The 25,239-nt window shown below is 35.1% G+C and overlaps 1 protein-coding gene and 1 non-coding gene across 3 annotated transcripts in view; both read right to left on the bottom strand.

Moving 5' to 3' along the window:
• The window catches only part of ec (ubiquitin specific peptidase echinus), a 124,578-nt gene that overhangs the window by 82,842 nt on the left and 16,497 nt on the right, over nucleotides 1-25,239 (bottom strand). For both annotated transcript variants that reach the window (XM_033347931.2, XM_033347933.2), the window contains exon 2: nucleotides 7,147-7,402. In XM_033347931.2, coding sequence (XP_033203822.1) covers nucleotides 7,147-7,377 — 231 coding nt within the window. In that variant the 5' untranslated portion in view covers nucleotides 7,378-7,402. The remainder of the gene's footprint in view (nucleotides 1-7,146; nucleotides 7,403-25,239) is intronic.
• Nucleotides 15,923-15,994, bottom strand: TRNAE-CUC (transfer RNA glutamic acid (anticodon CUC)). Its single transcript has one exon. It is a non-coding gene; the product is annotated as a tRNA-Glu (tRNA).

Here is a 25,239-nt window from a genome sequence, read left to right as displayed (position 1 = left end):
ATTCTAATTATTTGTACTTGTGACAGTCTAATTCTATCGAATGGTTCGATGAATAATCAGCAATAATACACCCTCGATAATTTTCCGTGCCTTTCAAATGACCCTGATTCTTCGTTGTTTCGTGTCTTTTAAAGCAACTTGAACCTTCTTTCAAATGACACGACCTCAATGGCCCCACATAGCTTCTATATGGCTTTAACCTTTAATTACACAACCTCGATGACCAATTCTAACCTTCAAATGGTTTTGAATGTCAAAGACATGATCTTAATGACCCCTCCCTCCCCCGCCACGCGACTAGAAATATAAGTTCTCTTCAATTATGATAATATATTATCCTAAATACATACATGCATACATGCATACCATCACTAAACATATTTTAGACTGTCATATTAATATCTTAAGACTGTTTCATATAAAGAACGAAATGGACGCGTCTGTTGCCGAGACAGATGAGTAAGATGATTGATCTAATGGTTCTGATTTGAAGTGTAATTGACTTTCATGTAGTCGTAGAGACCAGACAACGTCTATCGATCGTTATGGTATTTAAAAAGGAACATATATAGATTTGGACAATTTTTTATTATTCAGAAAGGTTGTAGCTTGTTTCAAAATTTAATCGATCAGAATTTTTTTCTAGCAATCACAGTGAAGTAATGGGAACGGCTTTAATTATTTTCAGCCTTTTAATTTCCATTCGTTTGAGTCGCTTCAAATTCTTCGTTAACTGTATAGACACAGTCCCTCCGCGACGAACCAATCGCCCAGTGAAAAGTGTCTCCAATTAATGAAAAACCTAACAGCATAGGAATGAGAGGAAAAACAGTTAAAAAGAGACACTTAACTACCTTTACCCAATCGTTTCCAATTATCCAAAAAACTGGGTCGCAATTCCAGCTCCTTATCCGACTTACTTTGCTTTAATTGGATTTATCAATAAATTAACGGTGTACAACGAGAACCGTGCAGGTTCTAGCAAAATAAATCGTAAAATTAATGAGACTAAAAATTGATAAATACGTGATAAATTGAATAATGTTTAATACGGCAGTCTTCATTTGAATCAATTGATATTTTCATATTTAATTATTGTATTCAATACGCAAGCATTATTAAGAATCTATTGAACGAATTTATAATGATTCTTTTAGATTATGAAACAATATGATTTAAATGATTATCATATTTTTACATTATTAATGTAGTAATCACCTGACAATTATTTGTTATATTTTGCAGCTACATTTTCGTTAATGGAATTTTAAAAGAATACGAACTATCCGTTGTGAAGGAAATATTAAAGGTTTTGTGTAATATTCGATACAATTTGCTTAAAACATTTCAATGCATGCTATTTCTATTACAACATAATTTCCATTAAATCACTACATTATTTTAATTATTATAACTATCTCTATTTCACTCAACATTTTTTTTCAAAATATTCCAAAATCTCACTATCAAATAAAGAGATATTTTTTGTTCAAAATCTCATTATCACTTCGTTCTTTCTCTCTCTCTCTCTCTCTCTGTTTCTCTCTCTCTCTCTCTGTTTCTCTCTCTCTCTCTCTGTTTCTCTCTCTCTCTGTTTCTCTCTCTCTCTCTCTCTCTCTCTCTCAACATGGACAAACTAATTCTGCTCATTTCATAATACATTAGGTTCTCGTTCAGAAACACATTTTCTCTGAAATCTCGAGCGTTTCCCTTCGATACCATTTTTATGATAAAGAACAGGAAGAAGACACATAAACAGAACATAAAAAGGTATATATCGACGAGATATTACCTAAAATATAATTTATGCGATCCTGGTAGGGTAGAATGATAACGAGAACGTTTAACCATTTATCAGGATCGGCGACGAAAGTGGTCGATGGACCGTTAGTCCCAAGGTGCCATTATAGCGGGCCGAAAACGAGTTTTATATCATTAATTCGTTCGTTAGCTCCGGCCGGCTAATGAAACAGTTTCGACGAACGAACCCTCCAGCGATACACTCCTGAGTTTCATTAATCCACGTTGCTAATTTATGGGACGATTAAATCGCACCGATAAAAATTACCATTTATCGAACGCTGCCCCTACAAATACAGACCGCGATTGTTTAATTTCATCGTTCACTGGTGAGCGAAATTGCAAAACATTAATAATATAAGAAACAATCGAACGAGAAAAGTCATTGCTGTAAAATTACAATGAAAACTTGAAAATAGAAGGACGTGCCGGAACCGATTGAATGGTATGCTACTTGAAACAATTAGATAGAGCATCGTTTTCTTAGAAGAATCTTTTAAGGGCTTACCAAATTTATGGACTGTTTAAAACGTTTAAATTGCTTTTAGTTAATTATATATCGTTGCTCAAGAATTTTAGTATAAATATTACAGTATAAAAATTGCAGAAAGGTTCAGATAAATACAACTTTTTATGTTTGTGTGAATTAACGAAAACCATTAGTCTCGTAATGATTTAATGACGCGAAAAACCATCGAATATGCAGACAGCCATAATTCAAGCAAACTGAAACCAAATTAAGGTCGAAATTAAATTGAACCCAGATGAGGGGCGGCTGGTTTGGTGGAATGGAAAGTGGAAACCCGCGAAATGGAAATATGCGTAACTATGGGCAAAAAAAGAAAAGAGAGAAAGAGTAAATGTGAATAAGAATCTAAATATTAGGATATAGTAATGAATAAGCTGGTTTAAGTTAAAATGTTGTTTATGTAGATATATATTTGTGTACACATGTATACGTATGTTATTATATGTTGTATATTACACAGAAATTACTCTAAATCCTAATGCAATCAAGAATAAACAAATAACAAGTAGCACAATTCCTTAAAGAATTACTTAAAAAATCAAATTTTTTCTTCTAATGTTTCTATGTTACAAGATACGCAGTAACTTTCACTTAAACAATTCAGCAAAGAACTTGTACAGTCTATTGTATCGTAAAAAGATTCCGTAGGAAAACCAAACAATTTAATTTTTAAAAAGCAGCAGAAATTACTGCTACAATAAATTATATAAAACAACAAATATTTCTCAACTTATACACACATATAATCTAAAAATGTAAAAAGCATAGACCATTGATACTCCCTGCAACATCCCAATGTAGCTTACCATATATTTGACATAAATCTAATTACAAATTATAAAAACGCGCTAAAAAGAACAAACTTTCCAACTTATCCCGCAGCAAGATTAACTATGGAATACAAGCAAACTGGTTAAGTAGTTACATCAGCTAAATGATAATTTACATAGGATTTACACGGTGCTGTGAATCCAGCATATTCAAATTATGTACCGAGTAACCCATCGATCAACGGGAACAGGCGAACGTGGCTGGCTACGAAACAGATTAATTTTCAAGGCATAGGAATCAACGCTAGAGAAATACACACGAATACGTTACGAAGAAAACGACGGTTCTAATCTAATAAAATGATCGTACTATTAGCTATCGATAGTTCGTTCGGCATGAGGTACGCGTATCCAATACCTCGATTTACGTGACACGTGATACAAGTGTTTTAAGCGTAAAACGTGCACGCAGCCAGGGTGTGGTAACTCCTTTGTCTCGTGTCACGAATGAAAAGCGAACGTCACCAGGGAGAGACCAAAGTAGCGTCGTTGCAATGCGACACAATCGCTGCATTCGAGTCTCCTATTTCCTGACAACGATGAACATCATCTCGTACACCGTTTAATTGACGCGTGTTATACGATTGCATTTTGAGGTTTCGTTTCTTTTTTTTTTTTTTTGAGATAGTTTTAGTTGGAGAATGGAGTTATTGGAAACGTGAGTTGTATTGCTTGGTTATAATCGTTGACTTTACTGCTTGGTGTATGTTATGCACTTATGGAATTTATGACACGAAAGCTTCAACTCGAAGTTACATGTATGTTACACATTTAATGCTCTTTATGAACATCAAAAATTATTTTATATCGAAAACATATAACATACATTGACATTCGAATTAATGGCATTTAATTAACCTAAGAAATTCTAGAATTCTCAGACAATAGTCATTGTGACAGGAAACGAACTCATAAAAATCTAGAAAGTCAACCAGTTTCCAATAAAATTCTTACGCAAGTAGTGCACTCCAATCACTATAATTGCCAAACATCCAAGCGACGAAAGCACATAAAATACTTTCAACACTCAAGGAATCCTATTCACACACAGTGTCTGTTGTACGGTCAGGGTTCTCTTTGTCACGAGATAACAATCGGTTCAAGAGCCTTCGAAAAAGAGTTACAGCGTTAACCAGAAGCAAACAAGATTCTGACCTTTCAGCAACGTAATCGTGAGCGAGAAAACAGCAGGATGTATTTTTGGAGTTGGATATTAAATAGGAACCGGTACAAAGCGAAAAAAAGATACGCGAAACGATAGGAAAGGAATCGAAAGGGAAAAAGAAAACGAGCGTCGAACGAGGCGATGAAAGAGGTTGAGGAGAAGATTCTCCACGTGTCCTGTCGCTTATTAGGCATGAATATTTACATCTGACTGGAAGGCTTTCGAAGATAGCACGTCTTCAAGATTTGGTGGCTACTCGTGGCTATAAACTATGAATGTACTAGCTCATAAGCGTCTCGCTGTTAAGCTGTTTCAGAAAAACTCACGAATTCGCGTTTCAAAGTGATTTAGAGACTGAAGAGTAGAGATACGATATTGGCGTGGATTATACCTGCTCTATGTTGCTGCGTTCGTTTGAGATTTGCGAGCTTCCTAAATCGTGGTTGACAAATGGATTCCAGTAACGTATTACTTTAGATATATGCATGTACATATTTTAAATTAAGATTTCTAAAAAAAGGACAAAGACAAAACAGTGAATTTGGCAAATTACGTGACATGAAAGTTCTGGTTCTAGTTTTTCAATATTAGCTGTCGTTTAATTGATAATTATAATCTTAAAGAACTTCGTAATTTTTATATTTAGAAAATGAATTAGGTTTCATGATTCGACTAAGGTCGACTGATACTAAATATTTTATAGCTTCTATTCTAAGATATTTTATAATATTTTATAATGCACGTAATATGTTCATGAAAGGTTTCAAGAAGTGCTCGAATCTTTTCATGAGCTACAGTACACTTTTACTACAAGCTTTTTTTCAAAAAGCTCAACTCTTTCTCAATTTATATCTACTGACTTTTGTGTGGATGATAAGGTTTGCTTTTCATATCGATCTTGGGTATCACAAACGTATTCATCTGTAGTTTTCGGTGCACTATTCTTTTTCCTTTACGGTAAATGTTTTGTTTCGGGCTTATCTGCATCGCTTCTAAATTTCTGATCAAACTGCTAACGGATAGAAGGGAATGTTTTTAAAACGCTGAAATGCACGCTCGGTTATCTGGTTGCATGCGGGAAGGCGCATAGCGGCCTTCGCCGAGGAATGCAGCTCGAGAAGTGCACAAGCGATATTGAAACGTAAACAGATTTCGGGGAAAAATGAAAAACAAACTTTGGTAGAAATATCGGGGATTCGATGGATAACGAAGTTGAAAGCTCTGCCACGAAAAAAATTCCTTTCGTCTGACGCTTGCTAAATTACTCTTGATTAAATGGTCGAAATTTGTTATAAAAGTAAGATAACCTTTTACAAAGTTATATAAAATATTTAACGTTCCCTTTTACATGAACTTCAAATCTATATTTGCCAATTTGCAGTAAAAAATTGAAATTAATAGAAATATGAATCCAAATATCCAATAATGCCTATACAAACATGCAAAAGTGCAGATGCTTTTGATATAATTAACATTGATTTTTATTCAGATAAAAGAGACATTATTATAATACCTATTTATATTTAACATTTATATTTAGCATATTACAGATCAATAATTCTAACGGTAAATGAAAATTAATGTTGCCTATATGATATCGAAATATTTAATTAACACTTTTCCTCCAAAAGAGAAAGTAATAATAAGATTCTTTAACTCAAGTAAATTTATCTCCTCAATCAATTTTGCGTATCAAGCGTATCAATTTTCAAACTCGTAACATTTCGACTATCAAATCACGGTTCCCAATGGTACGCAAAAGAAAACAATTTCGACCGTAGGACAAACAAAATGCGATCGTATTTTCGCACTTTAGACACGCGTACACCTCGAATCGAGCCACTACTCGAATTACTAGAGAGCGCTAGCCCGGTTTCTGAATCGAACGCGTTTCGCGCGATTAACGTTACGTAATCCCGTTGAAACGAGAAGCTAAAGCTTGATCGGGTCCTCCTTTGTCCCGGTCATCGAGCGTTTAGTCCAACCGCGGTTCCGATCGATTGTTCTAATCGAGACAGGCCGTGTGTAATTGCTTCCTGCGGATATTACGATTGCCGCCACGATCGAACACAGTCGTGGTCTGTACAAAAGCTGGGAAAAACAGTTTTGATCGACATCACAAATTCTAACGGTACGTGAGAAGACTCCTTTCCATCGCGCAGCCGAGAATTATTTCCATTCTTGAACCCTGCAACCACCTTCGCGCGAGTCTCGATCGAGGCGCGCGAAATTCAATTTGTATTGATCACGTCGAAACTAGGAAAATTCAGTTTGATCGATGATGCGTGACAGACGACAGTGATGTGGGTAATTTCTGAAGTAGGATGTTGATCTTTTGTCGTAGTTTACATTATTCGAGGATCTTTTTCTTTCTTTTTTTTTTTTATTTTTTGAATACGTGTTTTACGAGGGCAACGGAAATGTGTAATTTGTAAATGCAAAATTTTATCTTGTCAAAGTATAGAACTGTTTCAAATTAAATACTGGTTGAATCATTGTCCAAATTCATCATCTTTTCGTTGATTGTCTTTTTACACTAACTCCATAATTATATTATACGTAATATCTTTGATATAATCGTAGAAATTGTATAATATTTTTCGTTGTATAATTGTATCTATGCATTTAAGAATTACTCAGAAACAAATATATTTTCACCGCTTTAACACTTGGTTTCCTATGTTTTACATAGCCAAGTACAAAAGAAATATCGTAAGAATGTGTCTCACAACAACTCTAAAAATTGTTAAAGAATCATACTCCGAGACTATGAAACATTCAAAGCAATCATTCTTCCATTCCGTAAAAGAGATTCATCTTACCTGAACAGCGCTGTTGAGAAAACAGTTGTTTTGACCAGGTCCATTGAGCAATCCTTTCGTGCTGGTAAAACTGGAATTATGATCATTGGACGGTGATTTCTGTGTAGATTGGATCTGTCCATTTGTCTGACTTCCATGGACTTGATGGCACTGCGTCGATTGCAAATACCCAGTATAATCCACGGTATCTTGGGATGCAGCTGGCTGCTGTAACCCCATGATGGAAGCCATCTTCGATCAGCTACGTCAGTGTCATCTGCATGAAAGGGAAATTGATATTTCATTACTCGATTCCTATCAAATACATTTTAGCGTTATTTAATATTTACGACGCTACGTATTTAATATATATGTCGGAGAAGGAGTCAGGAACAGGGTTGTGGGCGTTTGATGGACCTCCCTTGGAGTTGGCCATCGTTGTGTGATAACGAAGATACGGCCTGATGCTACGAGTATGGACACCACTGATTCGACAATCAACAATCAAATCACTTGCGATGTTAGTGACGTTGGTCTTAGGTTCGATGACGAATCCACGGTCAACGGGATGAAAGATATACTTGCTCTAACTCAAACTCACTGATCATCAGGCGCTGCTCCCTTCGTCGGTGGGATCTCAAGAAAGAATGAATTTTCGTCCCAATGATGCCACAGAGGAAAACTATGATGGGGTGTGTCCAAGGACACGAGATCATCGGATTCGTCGGGTATAGCCCTCGTTCCGAAAGTAAGGGAAATTGACGTCGCTGTCAATTGGTCAGGTTGGGGCAAAGACTGTCTGTCCGTTTGGAAAATCTTGATTGCCGGAAAAACCCAGGTTTTATAGCGGGTCCTCGGATTAACTGGACTTGTGCTGTGTACGTGCCTCAACATCAGGTATTCATTGTCCGAAGGAACCGTTGGAATGTTTTACTGTCAAGTACCTCTATTGGTATTTCTTTTAATGAGGGTCATACTATAATCCCACACCTTTGTTAGGCGAAGCGACCGTCCCGTTGACCGCGGCTACGTTCGGCAACTGATGGTCGCCTTAAGCCCAAGTTTATTATCACAAATCGCAAACAAGTACAATTGGGCAGGATGACAGCAAATTGTTTAATTACGACTGTAAACTTTAATTACAATTTTACGGATTATCCCGAAGTTCCAGAGGGAAGGCTCCGATGTCCTTTCATCTCCGACATATATATTAAAATTGAGAAGTGGAAATGGCAAACAATGTAAAGGATAAAATGTTTTCAACACGTTTCTGTTAATTTTACCATTTATATTACTTATCACTTAAACACTATGGAATTCCAGCGTTTAATAGCTTTAGAAATTTGAAGGAAGAATAAATGGTGAAACGTTCATCGATTCAGTTAAATTTATTTATTTGTGCATTATACTTTAAATTTTTCCAACTGAATTATAGTTAGCATTTGCAATTACAGTTAAAAGCTAAAACAAATTATTCTAGTAAAATATTTAATTAATTGTAGCAAATTATTCTGTAAATGTTTGTCGGAGGCAGGTTGGCAGTTTGGGGCGTTCGATGAACCTTTATCGTCTTACTTTACCGTCACGAATGTAGCCGATATTTATCGGTACGAATGCGGACGCTACAAGAGGCTATGAGGAATGGTAATAGGATGGTCGAGATGATGGTGACAACGAATTCAGATTCGGTAACGAATCCACGGTCCACGGGAGGACTCGTATCAACGTGCTACTCGATTCGGGTAACTTCCCGATAACGTCCAACGACTCACTAACTAACTGACTAGCTCTAACTCTCACTCTAATTCCGTCAATTCAAAAGAGTCTGCCCTTATATACTCCTGTCCCCGCTTCTTGGGTTAATCTTTGTTTTAAGGAGAGCCATATAATCATTTCATACCTCTGTCAGGTATATGTCCCTCCCGTGACCGAGGCTACGTCCGGTGACCTGCCATGTCACTTCGAGCCCAAACCCATCGTCATAAAGTCAGATTGGAACATTAAGACTATTTCTTATTTTTATTACTTAAGGGAGGCTATAGTAAAAGTCTGGACTAGTATATTGGGGTTTGTCCCAACATTCCAGACGGGAAATCCCGCTGTCTTTCCTTCTCCGACATGTTAATATAGTAAACTATTCTACCATCTATAATTGTTTCACTCTGTCCTTAGAATTCGTATTTATAGAATTTACATTCTTTTGCACTGAAAAAATTGTTTCTTACTTTTATGGCACTTATATGATTTACTATTTCAAATTTTCAATTAAAGAATCATAGTAGTAACTTCTTTAAAAGAAATAACTTAATTTCTTTGAATAAAATTTTTCGAAAACTCGTGGTATTTTTATAATATTCTACAGTCTGCTATTTTCATAAATTTGATTTATCATACGTATTTTGTAAACCGTGTAACGGTTCGTATTAATTTAAATGGGATAGAATAACATTGGCAGAAATAAGATATGGAAGATTCCCTTCCGAATTTCAGGAAGTTCTAGGCACATTTCATGGCAACGCGTCTCTTCAGTGGAGAAAATATTTTTTATACCTCCCGGCAGAATGTAGGTAAATTGCAGAGTAGAAAATGAGAGGCTCATAAAACCATGATCATACGGAAGTCTCGCTACATAATCGTGGAACAAATTTTGCGGAAACAATAAAGAGGACGACAATGGTCATGCTTTATGACCAATTTTCTTAGACGGATTAAGGCAAATTGCAGAAAAATGTGCGAATAGTGCCGAGGCTAAATTCAACGTGCATAATATTATTCGACATTTAGCATGTAAGCTCACATTAAATGAACATGCCATTTCATCTTACAGCCCAATAACGAATAAACATCAAATTCATCACAACGTTCATGTTGTAACAATAATTATAAATAAATAAATAAATGGATCTACAACTATCTAGAAGAAATTAAATACACTTTGGTATTCTTCCTTTTAACATTCGATATGAATAATTAAAATCTAACAAAAATGTTTGCAAAAAGAGAAATTTATATCTTTTAGTATGGTCAAAATAATAAATTCATAATTTTTATTAAAAAGTTTCTAGATTTGCTACACTCGATTCGATTAATCGAATCATTTTTCGTAAAGATTTGTTCTGTGCCTTGCCTTATGCATCTTTTCATGTACCTTTCAGTTTAGTCTCTGTGATACAACTGCTATACTCGAATCATCGTTATTGTCATCGTTAATTGCTTGCTACTAGAACAACGGTTTTCTCGACTGCACTGAAAGAAACGTAATAACAGTATCAATGTCAACACCACAATTCATACGACTTCAGTTTCATACGTTTCATATGCATTTAGTGTATTACACGTGAGGGAACGTGATCGTGGGGCGAACAGTAGCGTAATACGACGCGTATCAAGCGACAGTAACAATACCAAGAAATCGTGTTCAACGAATTAATGAATATCGTATCGATATTCATCAGCCACTCTCCTCATTCCTTAACGTTATGCCGAGTAAAACACGGCCTTTACCCGGGATCTTCAAGGTAAACGGCATAGCAAGAACACGTTTCTAATTGATTGTAAGTAAGCATAATTTGAGGTATCTTTTATACTATGACTTCATTCGTGAAGAAAGCAAGCCTTGGAGTTTCATAAAATAATTAGTTGAAGGAGTAGCAAGCTTTAATAAAACTTTACTTGGTTGTTTACTGTCTGACGGCTTCCAGATACCATACAAATCCTTCTAGATCCTTCGTTACAAAATTTCAAAAAATTTTCAAATTTCAAGGTATTAAAATTTGATAACCTAGAAGCTTTTAAGTTCCAAATGTAAAAAATTGTTTAACTTTCTGGAAATAGTAGTTTCAAATATTTAGAACTTGATATGTTGAAAATTTCAAATATTTAAAGTCTGAAAAATTTAAATGTAAAAAATTTCAAAATTTTAAACGATAAAAATGAAAAAATTATCTAAGAGAAAATGTCAATATTTCATAATTTCTAGATTTCTATTCTTTAAAATTTCAAAATTATTATAGCGTCGTAACAATATTTTTTCAATATTATATCATCTATAGTTATTTAATATTTTTACTGTTATCAAGCGATAATCTATCATCAGTACATTGATTACAGATTATCTCACAATAAATTACCTACATGCAATTAACGAACGTTCAAGCAAGAAATCCCTAATCTATCTGGCAATATTAACATCCTATTCTAAAACAAATCAATCACCGCATACTGGTTAGGAATAATTTCCTTAGAATCCTTTCACCAGAGTCTAGGTTTCACCGCAAATCTCGATTTCTAGAAACAACCACGACAATGACAACTGCGTATTTAACTCGACAACAGTTTCTCCTCGAAATATCGTAAAGTAAACTAAAGTTTCACGAAACGTATAAAAATTCCGTACGAATTGCGAAGAAAAAGCGGGATACCACTTTTGCGTGAGGATTTACGCGAGTCACACGGGATCATGGTAACGGTAAACACGTAACACACGTATCGGCTCCGGTAATTTCTTTGCTTCGCACTCTCTATCACGTCCCCTTTTTGTCCACGAACGAACAATATTAGCTTACGCTTGTCTCGGCACCGTTATCCTATATGAATTTGAAATACGAAGAGGAAGAGAGAGAGAGAGAGAGACAGACAGAGAACCGTCTCTGCTCATTTGCTTCGTAAGAAACAGGATGCAGGATGTAAACCATGTACTTTCCCGAGGTGTGTAATTGAAACAGGGTTCTTGAAAATGATTGCAATCCGATCGGAACGTTGTTTGCTTCCCTCTCGCTATATCAGTAGCTTCGTTTCATAAGCGTTGCCAATACAGATCGTTAAAATTTCATCGCCGAAGTATTGCGAGCATGTATACTGGCTGTTAGAAATAGTTACACGACATCGTATCTATTATAGCATTCAGAAACAACTTCACGCTATGAAAATGAATATGATACGTAGAATATGATAAGAAAAATGCTTCATTGTAGGGTAAGGATACACGCAAATAGTCTTTTACTTCTATGGGAGAAAAAACGCGAGCAGATTGCGGATTTTTATGTATTTAGGGGATTTTACTACGGATTTTTATAATACGCGAAAATTCACAATGTGTACGCGATGCGCGAAAATAAATAAAATATGCAAAATGGAATAGAAATAGATAAAATATCCAAAATAAGATAAAAATGTATAAATTATCCAAGGTAGGATAGTTGTTACAAGATTCAGTAGATGAAACAAATTTCTGCCTCAGGTTCTATTTGTTTAGCCGTATTTAAAGATTAAAATATAATTATGGAAATGTAAAGTCGTGGATAATTGAAGATATATATATGTGCAAAGTAATTTAGGTTGCATGCATGAGCGTGAAGTCGATTAAAAGTAGATTATAATCGTAGATACTGGCGTTTGATACCGTTAACATTGCGCTACGATCACGTTGTTATTGGAAGATGTATATTCGATGTAGGAAACGTAAATTTAGAGATAGTGGAAATAACCGTAGTTTATTGGATGAGTATGAATACAGTTATATCAGTCAAAATCAATGAGATTGCTCGACTACAACTATCAGACCTGTCAAAATGACAGATTTCAGATTTTTTACTTCTGTATTTTTGGAAAGATCAATGTTGACTTTTATTGAGGTTGAGACAATTTTATATAGTACATCGACTTATTTATAATAATCATACCAGCAGTTTCTTTTTTCAAACGATTCCTTTCATAATATATTTATATTTCATATATATTAATATATATATATCTATTTCGCTTATAGTTATTATTAGTTACCAAACACCATACATCAACAGATTCAACATTTATCTAGGTTTAGGATAAGCTGTATTATTTAAATTGAATTTGAGATACGACACAGAACCCGGGCGGTATTTCTATTAATTTCTATTTCTATTTCCTTTTGTTGCAATTTTGTAACAAATATTTATATTTATATAACATTTTATTCTCTTATTTATATCGACAGAATTAGATTGGAAAAATGGAACATTTTGCGCAATACATTTAGATATATAACAGATAGAACAAGGTTGTAGCATTACGATTTTGTAGCTTTTGTAAAATAACGCGTGCTTTCTTGCTATAAGAATTCGTGGAAAATTGCAAAGAATCGAAAATGATATCGTGAATATTTATTTTCTTGAAAAGTCGGCCAACATTGTGACCTTTTCGCTGATTCCATTATAACTCCAAAAACAGCACAGAAATATCTTCCCGAACTCTACGTCGTAGAACGCCTCGTCATCTTCGACGATCATCAAAAATAGGCTTCTTCCATACCAGTAAAACGTCTTGCCGCCGTTCTCTTTCTCTCGGAGACTCGGAAATAAACTTCAACAGGCTACGCGTTGGTTACCATCTTTCCGACTAAAACCATCGTCAAATAAACTTCCACGATATATGTACGTCACAGATGCAGACATTCTTATTAACTCAATAAAAAATTTCCAGTTTTTTCAACAACCGTATGTTTGATGTCAGCAACAAAGAACAGGAGTCTTAAATTAAAAGTAAGAAGAAAAGGTTGCTCTTTTTACATGAAATCCTATTACGATATATCCCGCTGAACTAAGTTAAAGCACTTCAACAGCTCGCAAAAAATATTGTTAAGCCAATTTGTAATAAGAATATCCATTACTGCAAACGCTAATCATAAAGTTAATCTACCCTTGAAAAAGAGATAACCATCTAGCTAACGACTTCTAGAACCCGCAATCATCAAGATAAACATCTCTAAAAAGAATTTTATCTTTCAAGTCATCTCCTTCGATCATCGTGTTAGGTACATTTCAAAAGTGATACAAACGAGAGATTACACAATTATTCCGAAATTCCACGAACGAGCAGCAAAAAATACGTTGTCATATATAGAAAAAGAGATTAAAGGGAAAGTAAAACAATGATAGTGAATACGATGTAACAAAGAAAAGGCTACGAATAATTCAAAGCTAAATATACGTACATGTATATAAACATTCTTCCTTGTGTAAAAAGGAGAATTAAAGAAGAAGAAAAGGTATATCAAAGACCTTATAAAAAATGAAGGATCACAAGTAATGCAAAGTTAAATAAGAAGAAACTTGGACCCCTTCCAAGCCACCCTTTCCATCATTCACTTGCAACGAGAACGGAAAGGCACATTTTTTCACGCGTCGAAAGGAAAATTACAGAGAGAAGAAAACGATTGTATTGAGAAAAGATGATATACCTATCGGTGGCGCAGGAAGGAAGGTGTAGGACGCAGAAAGAGTATGGCCGGACTGGCATAGCCCGACACGCTAAATGGTACCGGCTGAGTGGTCGGCGTTAATTTCGAGGGGCCAAGAAAAGTGGTTGGAGCGAGTACGTGCTCGAGTGCTAAAGCTGGCGTCGCTGTCTTCGTGGTCGCTTTCAGGGTTCGGTAACAATGCGACCACGATATTTTTCGCTTGTCAAGGGGACCCACGCTAACGTAGGCAACTCGATACGCGTTGCGTTTCAGTATAGCCAAGGTTTTAGAGGGTCGTTTCTTCAACAGAGGGAGAGAGAAAGAAGTTGAATCGCAGGAAATCGGACTGGATTCACACGAGAGAGATTCAGGTCAATCAAGCGATTACGCGTTCATACACCAGCCTACCGGCTCTTTTATTCGTTGTTCGTGCTTATCGTTGCTGATGAGGAATCCAGTTCCAGCGATAACGAGTGGTTGAACGTTTTGCATCGAAGTGGAGGGTGGAGATTGGCGGGATTATGGTATGAATTTGTATAATTCTGAGGTTGCAAACTGATTGAGTAAGCTGAAGAGATTTTGCAATTATACGAGAAGGAAAAGATGTAGGTAAAATTGTGTGTGAGATGAAATTGAGTGGAAAAATTAGAAAAAAATATGATAGTACCTATTAGTGTGATGTATTTTCTGGTTGAAAATATGGATTCATACAAGTAGTATAAGCATTAAGCTACGTATATTGGAAATGCAATTTCAGTTGGAAGTTATTAGCGTGTACCAGCTTCCGTTTGATTATATTGATACATAAAAATATAAATCTTATTTTGTATATATCGAAAGATGAAATTGAAACTCTCCAGGAATAAAAATCCACATATTTGAATCTCTTTGATATAAACGGTATTTATCTATAGTTATAATTACATATGATTTATGTACTTTGTGTACAAAATTAGTAAAAACTCCGTGCTTAATTAAGACAGGATCAGTAAACAGATACAGTGTAGAAAGAAACAGGAACGTTATTGAGACAACAAGTCATAAGCAGCCAAGAACTACAATACACAGATGAGAACTATAGATAGAGCACTCCCGTCTTCTTCAGATTCGATTAAATGGTATTACACAACACCTCTTAACCAAGACTCCTTCAGAAGCTTTTCACGTTTTCACTAATCAAGCGTGAACAGTATCGGAGCGACACGGAGCCTTGAAATTCACATTCACCAATTTTCCGCTCCCAAACTAACCATTGTGAGTCTCAGATTTAATTTCAGATTGCGTTATCATAGCGAGGCATCGTGGCGTGCATATCAATACGCTTAAAATCATTTCCATCCACTATGCAACAGATTTTGCAAATTCAAGGAAAACCTTCAAACACTTTGTTCTTCAGAAATGGCAAAAGCCATACGGAATCTTATTTTATTGAAATGATACTGAATTTGGTACAGGAACAACTAACGTTTAATACTGACACCTGATTTTATCGCAAAAATTAGACCTGTATGAATGTTATCTCAGTGATATATTATATCGCAAGATGTATCTATGCGTAAAAACTAAACAAAAAAAATTAAATTCCGGTACCGGGAATCGAACCCGAGCCTCCTGGGTGAGAGCCAGGTATCCTAGCCACTAGACCATACCGGAGGACGAGAACTACACTTATTCGATTTCCTTAAATATCAGTAAGAAAATTAATGTGTTAAATAAATATTTATTATAAGTATACTTAACAATATAAATGAATATTAATATTATGAAATAACATTTTTTCATGAAGGTAATAATCCTAAATGTGGAATGAAATGATTTTTCGTGTAACGAAGATGAATTATTTTTAACATTTTTCATACATTAATAATTATATATTATATTATCGTTATTATCATATATTACGTTTACCATAACATCAGATGTATCTTAAAATCCCTCAAAAAACAATAAAACATAATTAGTTCGATCGGGATTATTGTACGTATTATTAGCTATTGAAACACCCGATCTGCTTTAATATACAATTGCACTGCTTTAACTTCTCTTTTATTAAATACTACAGCAACCTCTTTTTTTTATTATTACAACACCAGTCTGTGATTTATGTTGGACAAAAATTTTCAATTCCTTGTTTGAGAACCTCGGAAATTCGAAAAGTTTAAGCCTTCCTACCACCTCCGGCGCATTATTTTCCTTCCAAAACTATCTTGTACGTGTTATGCGTACCGACATAACGAGCCTTCCTCGTTCTGAATGACAATGTACGCAACCGTATTTATAGACGACCGCCATCTACACGACAGCCGAGTTTCTTTTCGTTCCTTCGCTTGCGTTAGCCGCTTTTTCAAGATTTCTACGGGACTCACAGCGACTCTAACGGTATAATGGGTAAGTTTCTGCAATCAGACTGAACGCAAAACATACACATCCAATGTCGAGAAATATTTATCTTTCTCGAGCAAGAATTGACATTTCATCGTGGTGAACTTTTGTAATACTTCCAACTGTCTTTTCTAAATTTTTATTCCCCGTACACAGAACACGCAGTATTCGGTATAGTAATTGTCATATTGACAATTATTTCAAATTTTATTGTTTCATGCATACCTATGTTTTAGATTTATTCTATTTTCAATATCCGCGAAGATTGTCTGACATTTTCTTTTCTTTCTATAATTTCAAGATTCCAAAAGATACAATAAAATAACACAACTTTTCTCAACGAAAAAGCTAAACCACAACACGGAAGAATTACAATTACCTGAAGCTAAAAAAGCTATACTGCCAACAGCGTTTAACACCATTCCATTTTTGGCGACTCTAAGATTCTCATAGAAAATCAAGTAGTTTAAAAAGAAGCGCCGAGGCCGCTTCCGGAGTCTGTATACGGTACCGGGAACGATTATCGTATTTTCTCGCAAAATCCGCCTGAAGACGACGTCGCTATGGCCGAAAGGAGGAAAAGAAAGGAAGAAATCAGAGGGGACCGAGCGAAAAACGGAAACGACAGAAGGGGAGATCGTACGTTATGGCGTAAACGCGAACTGCTATCGCGAGGTTATTTCCGTTTCGACGCACAAGTTGACGCCCGCGAAGAATCGACCGCGGGAGGCGTCGCGACGCCGTAACTCGTTCAAAAGAAAACTGAGAAATTGCTAGCTTCTGCTAATCATTGGTCCTGTCAATGAAAAACTGATTTATCTCGCGTGTAAAATTCATCGCTTTTTGCAATAAAAAACGACGATATAATAGAAGCTAAGAACTATTAAGAAATCACCTATTTGGAATTCATAAAATTTTTTTACGTAAAAATTTATATATCTTGAATTGCCGAAATTGTGAATGTTTAGAGAATATTAAACATAAATTTCATAGAAATGTGCTTTGCTTCGCTATACAGGTACATGAAAAAATACTTTTGTAATACAATTTATCTGTTACAGTATTATCAAAACATTGCGAAAGTATTACATTACTCAAGTTTAATATCATATTAAACCCAAATATAATTACTAGCAATTTTAAGAAACGTATATCCCATAATACACCATGTAATTTTTATTGTATATGCATACTAAATTTTAGTTAAATCTATGTTAGTCCATGCTACTTAAGTAAATCAATATTTCGATGGATATTAGGCGAGTAATGTTATTTACATGTTGCCATGTAATAATGCAGAGTTATTACAAATTGCTACTATCAGTATAATGATACTAGAATCTCACGCTGCTACAGCCATGAAAATAAAATTACTTTGCTATATAAACGGGCCATAGTACATACTTGCTACTGGTATAACCCCTGACAACGTAGTCATAAAGTTCATTAATAGCTACGTTTACTGTTCTTCGAACTATCTACTACCTACAGTTGTTAAAACAGCCATCCTTAGACGAAAGTCATTTATGCTACTTGGTTTCAAAGGATGCTCCTGTATATTTCGTTTAATATGCAAATTACAATAACTTAAGGTACCGATTCAATCAGTGAAAAGATAATGAGTGCTCTACTTGAGGACAGAATTAATTTATCTTTGCGTTAATGCCCTGCAAATTATTTTACCTAAATGATATAATGTTAATAACGAAAAATAAAAAAGTCCAAATTGTTGCATTTATATAGAAATCGAACTTTTTCCTATGAACAATACACAACACCTACTTGATAATTTATCGCATATTTTCAAATTCACCGATGCAAATTTAATCATCAATTACCACATCATTTTCGATTTAGCGTGACTTTTAAATGAATACTCGTAAAAGTGTTCCTAACTGAAAGTTGCATAATTTCTACCTCCCAAAGCCATCAGCCACATCTACATGACTCATCGACTATCATATCACTTTCACAATTATCAGTCGTTGCAAGTCCATTACCAACAGCGACACTTCCAAAGCCATGGTCCTCCATCAACCTCATTTATTCAACGTCGCACTAAAAGACCTTTTGCTCGATCGACCCTACCAATGAATAATACCAGGTTATATCAACACGAAGCTTGTTCATCGCCATATGCAGAGTTCCAATTTTACGCGTGGTTCGCGTACACGAAATTTTCGAGCATAATTAAAACACGTGCCGCGCGCGCGGATCGTTATCACGAACACGACGAGGAATGAAATGAAAAATAGTATTTCCTGGTCGAAGATATGGCGAACACGGGCACTGATGAATTTATACGCGTCAGCATCATCGCGTTTCGCCGCAATGCGGAGTTGCGCGGCCGTAGATGGTATTTCTTCTTTCGCGATATCGCAAACCGCAGCCGCTCGACACGAGCGTAAACAATTACACGAAGACGCAAGAAGAAAGTTGGCAATGCTCCTCACTGAGAGGAGAATCGTTGACGAAATGGAAAAAAAATTTAGCGCCTGCTGGCCGTCAGCGTAAGAGCGAGGATTCTTGGACGCGGTTCGAGAATGAAAAAGCGAAATTTTAAGAGAGTTGGAATGCATGCTCTGTGGAAGGTCATTCTCTTTTTTGATGCTGAGTGTTAAAAATTTATTTGGAATCTTAATCGTTCCTGCAGCGAAGGCCAAGTAATTGTAGACACGAGAGAGTTGAGCGTTGAATGTTTTATCCTGTTACGATAAAACGAAAAGCCGTAGATAAACGCTATTTACTCTCAAGACCGAAGATAAAAGAACAATTCTAACAGTAACTATACTGCGGATTTTTATACATTTATATTGTAAGAAATTTGAAAGTGCAATTCTGCGAAAAATGCGCATAATATTAAAAGATATATAAAATACTCATGAAAAGTATAATGCCTTCTATAGTAGTTGGTGGGTAATTGACTCAGAAAGTTGTCCCAGTTTTCATTCATCGAGCATTAATTGAATACCGAGATTGTGGTAATATATTGGAGAAAATTTATTATCTATCATTTCTTAAGATGGTTGATACAGCTTGGTTTGAATTGAGAAAAAGGTAGAAGAAGCTTCCATTCGTTATCAGGGTAAAAGCGAGATTTCTTGGATACGTTTGGAAGGTAAGAAGATGAAAAAATGAAATTTTTATGCAAGCGTAGTTGAAAGAGATTCTGTGGGAGGTTATTTTTTATCTTGGTATTGAGCGTTAAAAGTTTAGTTTGAGTTCTAATTAAAATTGTTAAAATATGTTTGAAGAAGAGTATTTTCTATGCTTTTTCGAGGTGTATTCTGCCTTGAATTAAAGAATAGGACGAAAAAGCGACCGGAATATGAAAAGATGAAAGGGTAAAATTGTAAGAAAAATGTAGTCGAAAGAAGTTCTGTGAGAGACCGTTTCCTTCCTTAATAACGAGTATTAAAAATTTATCCTGAATCTTAATTGAAGATGTTTAATATATTTGAAGAAGATTATTGTTTATCATTTTGTAAGATGGTTAGTTGATTTTATTTTAGAATTAATAATTATTTGAGAACGATGATGGGAAGTAAAACTAATTAGATTCTAACTTGCACTGAATTCACGTATATCCATCATATTAGAGAATCTTTTGTGTAAAGCATCTTTAATATACAGTAGATTAAAAATTTCGCGAACATTATTCTTTAGAAACCAATTTCTTACTTATTAATTGCCTGTTTAAATCTGCAGTCTAATTAATTATTATTATATATTAATTAATTAATTATATTAAATTATTATGAATTAAAATATTAAATATGGACTTTCCTGATTAGTTTCAAATCTATATAATTCTATACAGCTTTCGTCAATTAATGAATTAAGTAATGAACGAATAAGAGAAGAAAAGCAAAGCTTGATTTGGATAACGAAATATGAGCCCATAAAAGGGAATATAAACGAGAATAAACTTAGGAAAATGTTATTTTCTCCTTACGTAAAGAGAAACCATCAGAAACTTAATATCGAACCTCGCTTTGGGTACATTGTCAACCAGTGGCATGAAAACACGATTAAGATGTGTAAGTAATTCGGACTGAGATCGGTCGAATGCTTCGCAACGAATGAATATAAAATGGAGATGACAGAAGCAGAGAAAGAAGATAGCGAAGTGTGAAAATCGGAGGTAAGGAGCTTAAAATTCGCGGCGTTCCTCCGATGAAATGGAGAGAAAGAAAATCAGTGAAATAAATCATTATGAATGTATTTGTTCGACAGAAGGATCGCAATAATCAGAATACATATATTTTTATTTAATAAAATATAAGAAAAGAAAATGATAAATACCAATTAAATAAATAATAGATAACAATCTTTTGCTGTAAAACCACGATTATCAGAACGCCAATTAATGAAACAGTCTTTTGTTGAAACATTAACGGAAGGCTACATTTCTATCCGAAAACTTTCGTTTCGTATCGGAGATACTCGATTATAGTATGTACATTATTGTACATTCGCCGAGAAGAATTTCAATGCATCAAGTAAGATTTTAACCCTTCGTTCCGAAAAGGTGATCGACGTGGTAATTCCAGGTTTGGTGGAGCCATTTTTCGCCTCGGGGATTTAAGGATTTTCCACTTATATGAGCACGCCTCCGAAACTTTCCCCGCCGATAACACATTGAGTGGTTTGTAAGCTAAAAAGTTTTCGAGCATTCATCACGTTCCAGGGCCGTATCGATGGTTCCATTAAAGGGTAAGATTAAAAAATGTTTTCATTTCGATAAAACTGGAAGAGTTTGATCTTCTAGCGAAGAAACGTAAATCATCCGTAACAAATATAGACTCAATGATTGTTATTGATTTTTACCTTATTTCTGCTAACACAGTGTTCGTTACTAAATTTTTATTATAATAAATATGGGATAAATTACCTTATAATGTCTACATTTTTATTTTAAAATAAATACATTACAATTGAAAAACTAAATGGGGGGACGAAATACTTTTTTATTTTTACGTATTTAATTAAGTAACGTAAGCTATATAGAAGCATCAATCATGAGATTTTCCTTTCTATACGACCATGAATTAGCAGGTTCCAGCTCTAATCTTTTAGCCTTTGTGACGCTTCTGTACGAGTTTACGTTCGAAAGCGTCGATTACTATAATTTTATCTACAGATGTTCTTTTATTAGAAGTAACGTTTTTCTGTCTACGAAACTTGCTAATCTCAGCTCAGGTAATAATTGACGTTCCGAGAAAAATAGCAGACAATATCTATAGCCGCTTCCTTGTGGTTCTTGCGGTTTCAGAATTGCTAGATTATTAAACTAAATAATTCTATTACATAAGGTGTCTTCACAATAATCCTATATAATAATGCTAATCTATATACATAAATTTCATTTTGCAGATACTTTCGCTTTTACTTTTATGCACTTAAAGCTCTTTACTTTAAAATAATCAATACGTACATTTGTTTACCTACTAGTAAATTACTTTACGCATAAAAATAATACAAATATTAATAATATAAATCTCTATAAATTTATTTTTCTACTATAACCTTCAAGATAAGTTCATTTGCATCAAACGAAAAAGCTTCAACCACTAAATTATCATATTTGTCACAATTATTGCTAAAATTATGTAGCAACGATAATTAATCATTTCTTCTATTAATTGTCTCGTTATTCTTCATCTCTACATCACAACATAATTATCTAATACAAAAGAATACCTGTAAAACGATAAGAAGTATTCTACATCGCTATTATTAAGCTTCAACCCCTTCGATTTCTCAAGGGATAATAAATCTAACGCAAACACGTATCCCAATACACAAACAGTGGGCTAAAAGAGAATAGCAAAGAGGTGTCTGTAGAACACAGCCAGAGATGGCATAAGCTCTATCTTTTCTTGTGGGACATATCGTGTCTCGCGGGATTACGCGCGTTTTCAAGGGGGTGCGCTCGCGCGAATTTTTTGACGATGCACCTGTGCTCCGAGTATCGAATGTTGGCCAGTTGCGCATCGCGATTGCGATCTTCGGGAAAAACTCGCCGAACCGGTCACGCGTAAAATATTACGAGCTCTTCTGACAAGAGGACCAAGCGGCGGCAAAGTGGTCGCACCAGCATGAAGTTGCGGTGACGCGGTCCACTCGCGATCGATCTTTCTTTTGTGATATCGAATGCATAGAAATGTTTTGTGCTCGCGACCAACGCACGCCTCGCATTCCTCTAGCACGGATAAACAATTTCATTCGCGAGACAATGTTGATACTTTGTGACACTGGATCGTCTTATGGCGGTTCTTAGCATTCTGCGGTGTTTTTAGGAAATTTCAACGCTCTAGGTTGTAGGGAAATTAAAATTTTAGGCAAAATGTGTAGAGTATGTACAGAGAAATATGTATTGTACATTTGATATAATATTATTATACATTTGATAAATATGTTTGATAAAAGAGATTGAGATTTTTTATTTATTTCAATCTTCAACTCTAGCATCGTTGGGCCATAACGATAATTCGGACGTTTTTCTGTATTTGGGTCGAATTAGGATGTAATTTTGGGATACTTTGTTTATGTACATACTGACAATGATGCACATGCAAATTTTCATCCTTAAATTTCTTTGCTAAGAATTTTTATTTTTAGTGGAAAAAGTTTTGAACTTTCAATTCGATATCTTAATTTATCTTATATAAAATAGAGCGAATCAGATGATTGATTCATTCCGTTAACGTGTCTTATCGGTAATTGATATTCTTAGGTTCATATGTGTTATTATATTATCATAATTGATATATTAAATTTCCAAATTCGCTTTTCGTCGTTTTGGAAGCGAATTAGTTAAAATTAGATATTGATATACCAAAAGACAAGCAAATGCGTGACAACTAAATGATTGACATGAAAAGTACTAAGTGATATTGCATTCGGTATGTCATCGTGCACGCAATAATTCAGCATCGCGTAGATTAACTTTGCACGAAACAGGTCAAACAGGTGGAATAAGTAGCTTCGAGCGTGCGTGATGTTTGAGTAAAGACCGCAATCAAGCTACGATTAAACCTACTTAGTGAAAATGAGCTTATATTCTCATTCTATAAATTACGAAACTTGTAAAAACAACAACGAACACTGATTTTTAATACGTTCGCGAGGATTTGGTTATTTAGTTATTTTCAACTTCATTTTACGTTCTTCTGACATAATATTTAATTAAGCCAAGTATTGCATCTTTTAATTAACTGAAGAATACATCAACGTATTTTAGTTCGATTAATGTTACCCTTATGTCATTATTAGGTAATATACATTTCATTCTATTGTTCGAGAACGTAGACCAAGCTAGCCTGTATCTTCCAGTTGATCATTCACAAAAAAAGAATAGAGCTAGTTTCTAAATACCAGGTTATTCTTCCGCAGTACCATACAATTTTCTGTCTTCTTATACTACTTTCCTTCCTACACGAAACAGTGAAAAAATAAAAAGTAAAAATAAGATCCCGCAAATTGGACCCAATCTTTAGAACATCCTTCTCGAGAAAAGAAACGCTAGATTTTATTTAAAAACCTACATGATATTGATAAACGTATAATGGTGTACTTATAAATAGGGAAACACGTACATATAAATTCATTTAATTCTATTATGAAACACGTTACATTTTTTACATTTTGAAGCACTCTGAGTAGAGATATACTTTCAAATTTTTGTTTCGTGCAACTAAGTTAATGTGAATTTAAAATAAGGACTTTCCCTATTTGCATGCTTACCGTTGTTTATTATCTACAATCAACAGAAAAACATGCATCGAATGCTAATACAAAGGCGACGCCCAGTTTTGACTGTACAAACACACACAGACAGCAAAATTCAGTCTAAATTCAACGCTGACCGTAACGTACTACGCTTTTATAAACCTGACGATGATAGTACGAAAGAATGCTGACGTTCGTGATGATAATACACAGCCTCCTGATTATCGTGCTGTCCGAAGGCTCCGCGAGGTCGCTTGAGTTACGTCGTAATGATGGCCAACCAACGAACCGGTTGTGGCCCTGGCCCTGCCACTGCACTTATTTGGCCCCTAACCCGATCCAACCAGACGAAAGCAAGGAGAAAAAAAAACATGGAGGAACCCACAAAACTGAACCACACACCTGGTCCAAGGATGAAAGTGCGAAACGCGCGAGAGGCCAGGCGTCGTGAACACAAGAACGCCAACACGAAATTCGTAATTTACGAAACGACCATGAAAGATTCTGTAATCGCCGACTATCGAGGGAAGGTTCGAGCGTTTTCTGGCGTGAAGCGGAAAGGTGAGAAGGATCTTCCAAAAATCGACGACGAAATGATTGGTGTTTGATTTCGAAAAGACGAAGTGAGGTTAAAACGATCTCCTTTGAAGTAAATACGAAGTTGTTACTACATCGTGGATACTTACGCATTTATGGGAAATTTGAGGAAAAGATTCTTTACTTCTATCATACTTAATTATTGACAGAAAAGGCTGACAAAAATACAGCAAAACTACACGAGA

Source organism: Bombus vancouverensis, chromosome 8, assembly GCF_051014615.1.
Source record: "Bombus vancouverensis nearcticus chromosome 8, iyBomVanc1_principal, whole genome shotgun sequence".
NCBI lineage: Eukaryota > Metazoa > Arthropoda > Insecta > Hymenoptera > Apidae > Bombus > Bombus vancouverensis.
This window is presented reverse-complemented; position numbering and strand designations above follow the sequence as displayed.